General features: G+C 38.7%; 1 protein-coding gene across 1 annotated transcript in view; it reads left to right on the plus strand.

Annotated features, from left to right (window-relative positions):
* The window catches only part of DIP-lambda (Dpr-interacting protein lambda), a 32213-nt gene that overhangs the window by 15861 nt on the left and 12186 nt on the right, over nt 1–4166 (plus strand). Inside the window, exons 4-6 of the mRNA XM_018037846.2 lie at nt 2149–2335; nt 2498–2629; nt 2720–2839. Of these exons, the coding sequence (XP_017893335.1) occupies nt 2149–2335; nt 2498–2629; nt 2720–2839 (439 nt within the window). The remainder of the gene's footprint in view (nt 1–2148; nt 2336–2497; nt 2630–2719; nt 2840–4166) is intronic.

A 4166-nucleotide genomic window follows, 5' to 3' on the forward strand; every position in this document is an offset into this window, starting at 1 on the left:
TCCTAGTACTAATCAGTATACAGGGTGTCCCAGGACTAGTGGTACATATTTTAATGGGAGATTCCTGAGGTGATTTTAAACAACTTTTTCCTTTGCGAAAAAGTTGTCCGAGGCGTGGTTATTGAGTTATTAACAAAAATCCCCGACCAATCAGAGCGAGTATACACGGCGGGCAGGAGCGCAGCTACCGCCTCGTGCGATGCCGCGCTCGTGACGTTTTTAAAGAAAAGTTGCATGCAATAACGAACTCATAAATTGGTTAAATATCAGAGGAATGAAAGCGATTAATCGTTACTTACGTTCACTGAACAAATGTAACTATAAATATTCAATGAAGTAACTAACGATGTTACAAATTACAGGGTAGATAAAATTATGAAAAATGTGAAAAGAATCAGAATTGGACTTACTTCTTCGTTGATCAGTGCACCTGCTCGTAGCAGAACGTCAATGGGTCAATAGGTCGACCTTCGGCACTCGAAGATAGGACACATGGCTCGCAGCAGCTGATGCTTGGAGTAAGTCTGTGACCTGCACCCGACGATTTTTTCATTATCATCACGATCACTGTCACTTTCCCACTAGCAAATTTTCACAAAACAAAAGTTGTCACTCTTACACTTTCCAAATTCACTGCCACTTTTCATTTTACAAATCCATTGTCACATTGCACTTTGCAATTGAAAATTTGCATACACGTTTTTATTTTAATTCTTAGTTCCGTTCGGAATACTGTTCGCGGAACACTTTCACTGCTGCTCTCGGATTATAACTCACGCGTAAATGACGAACATATTAAAATATTCCGTGTTCGTTAGGACACGCACCGTTGTGTTTAGTAACGCAAGGCGAAGCCAACTGATCGCTCGCTCGAAGATTTTCTTCCAGGAAATCTTTCCTCACTCGGGGGACAAGCAGGATGTGTACGACAAAAGGCAATTCGGCCTTGGCATTTGGTAAGTGTAAGTCTGAGAACTGTCTCTTGTCATCGGTTCGAGTGTTCTGCACGTGAAGAATTTTTAAGGATGACAAGGTAACGAAGGTCGGGTTTAGTTGAAAAATACAAACAGATTTTCTGTAACGAACTTGTCCACCGAGTGGGGAAAGATTTTCTGGAAGAAAATCTTCGAGCGAGCGGTCATTTGGATTTGCCTTACGTTACTAAACAGAACGATGCGTGTCCTAACGAACTCGGAATATTCTAATATGTTCGTTATTTACGCGTAAGTGAGTTATAATCCAAGAGCGGCAGTGGAATTGTTCCGCAAACGGTATTTCGATCGGAACTAACTATTAAAATAAAATCGAGTACGCAAATTTTCAACTGCAAAGTGTAATGTGACAGTAGATTTGGAAAATGAAAAGTGGAAGTGAATTTGGAAAGTGTAAGAGTGACAACTTTTGTTTTGTGGAAATTTGCCAGTGGGAAAGTGACAGTGATCGTGATGATAATGAAAAAATCGTCGGGTGCAAGTCATTGACTTACTCCAAGCATCAGCTGCTGCGGACCATGTATTTCTGTCTTCGAGTACCGAAGGTCGACCCATTGACCCGTTGACGTTCTTCTAGGAGCAGGTGTACTGACCAACGAAAAAGTAAGTCCAACTCTGATTCTTTTCGCATTTTTCATAATTTTATCTATTCTGTAACTTGAAAAGATGTTTGTTATTTCATTGAGCATGTTACATTTGTTCAGTGAACGTAAGTAACGACTAATCGCTTTCTTTCTTCTGATATTTAACCAATTTGTTTGTTCGTTTCTGCGTGCAACATTTCTTTAATCCTATGCTCTCGTCACGAGCGTAACATACGGGCGCGGCAATGCACGAGACGGTTGCCGCGCTCCTGCCCGCCTTGTATACTCGCGCTCTGATTGGGCGGGGATTTTTGTTAATAACTCAATAACCACGCCTCGGACAACTTTTTCGCAAAGGAAAAAGTTGTTTAAAATGACCTCAGGAACCTCCCATTAAAATATGTACCACTAGTGCTGGGACACCCTGTATATTAGAATTTTTTCGTAATTCTTATTCATTAAGATTGGAAAAATAAACTAGAAACAAGATATCTGACATTTCTAACGTTTTTTCTAATTTCATCTAAATAAAGATCAAATTAAATAAAAAACTGTATTAACTGTATTTCCAGAACGGATATATGGAAGTGATGATACCTCCGGATATCATTGATGATGAATCCTCGCAGGGTATGGTGACGAACGAAGGTGGAAACGTGAAATTGAAATGCGTGGCCACAGGAACGCCTAAACCAACTGTTACATGGAAGAGGGAGGATGGGCGAAACATAATTCTTCGGGAAGACGGGCAAAAACAATGTACGAACCTAATTTTGTTAAGAAATAAATATTTTATTACATAATACATGACATACGATACGACACATGATATAATATGTATTATGAGCTATTTATTCTTAATACTAAATGTAATACAATATATATAATCTGTAATAATTTGTATAAAAAAAAATGTTTCAGCGCTAAAAAGTTATGAAGGAGAGGTGTTAGAATTGAACGGAGTGTTACGACAGGAGATGGGAGCGTACCTGTGCATAGCGAGCAACAACGTGCCACCGACACCAAGCAAACGTTACACAGTTAACGTGCATTGTAAGTGAATGAGAGGGATGAATTAATAAATAAATTTAATTATTGATAAATGAGAATTGCAGTTAATTAGATATAATTTAATTGTTTCAGTTTCTCCAGCGATAAAAGTGACGAATCAGCTAGTAGCGGCACCGATAGACAGCGATGTGGTCCTCCAGTGCCACGTCGAGGCATCGCCACAAGCGTTGAACACTTGGTACAGGAACACAGGTGATTAATTAATAATTGTTAGAATACTTATTTTACTTTAGGTTCCAGTGGCGTCAATACAGGCTTGGTATCTTCCATTCGGAATCGTCGCAAGACATCTGTAACATACTTTGTTTGAGACATAGAAATAGAATTGTTACTCACATCTTGCGTACATTCTATGCCCAAACAATATTTCAATGGTCCTAAATCCTTCATTTGAAAACTAGCATTTAGCCCATCCTTCAATTTTGTATAATTTTTCATGGAATTCATGGCTACAATTATATCATCCACATATATCGCGACCAACAGTATATCCTTTTCCAAATTAAAGGTGTATAGGCATTTATCTGTATTCGTCGGCTGCAACCCTAAGGATTTTAATTTGTTGCCCAACTGTTCGAACCATTGCTTTCCGGATTGTTTCAATCCGTACAGTGCTTTCTTCAGTAAGAGCACTGTATTCTGATCTTTTACAAATCCATCCGGTTGTTCCATATATATACAGGGTGTCCCAGAACTAGTGTTAGGCCTTGAAATGGGGAGGAGCCTTGGTGATTTTAAACAACTTTTTCCTTTGCAAAAAAGTTATCCGAGCTGTGGTTGTCGAGTTATTAACAAAAATTACCGACCAACCAGAGCGTTCGTATACAAGGCGGGCAGGAGCGCGATAACCGCCTCGTGCGTTGCCGCGGCCCGTATGCCACGCTCGTGACGAAAACATGGGATTAAAACAAAACTTACATGCAAGAGCAACTAAGAAATCGTTTAAATATTACAGAAAACAAAGCAATTAGTCGTTAGTTACGTTCACTGAATAAATGCAACATATTCAATCAAATAACTAACAACTTTATAAATTACAGAGTAGCTAAAATTATAAAACAATGGGAAGAGAATTAGAGTTGAAATTAGTCGTTCGTCTTTAAGTTCATCTGCTCCTAGAAGAACGTCACTGGGTCAATGTGCCGAAACCCGGTACTTAAAGATAAAACACACGGGCAGCAGTGATGTTTAGAGCAGGTCACTGACAGATATGGCCATGTGTTTTAGTTTCGAGTGTCAGGCTTCGGCACATTGACCTACTGAAATTCTTTTAGGAGCAGATGAACTTAAAGACGAACGACTAATTTCAACTCTAATTCTCTTCCCATTTTTTTATAATTTTAGCTACTCTGTAATTTATAAAGTTGTTAGTTATTTGATTGAATATGTTGCATTTATTCAGTGAACGTAACTAACGACTAATTGCTTTGTTTTCTGTAATATTTAAACGATTTCTTAGTTGCTCTTGCATGTAAGTTTTGTTTTAATCCTATGTTTTCGTCACGAGCGTGGCATACGG

The sequence above is a fragment of the Ceratina calcarata genome, unplaced genomic scaffold (assembly GCF_001652005.2).
Source record: "Ceratina calcarata isolate Rehan_Ccalc_2016 unplaced genomic scaffold, ASM165200v1 scaffold179.2, whole genome shotgun sequence".
Classification (NCBI taxonomy): domain Eukaryota; kingdom Metazoa; phylum Arthropoda; class Insecta; order Hymenoptera; family Apidae; genus Ceratina; species Ceratina calcarata.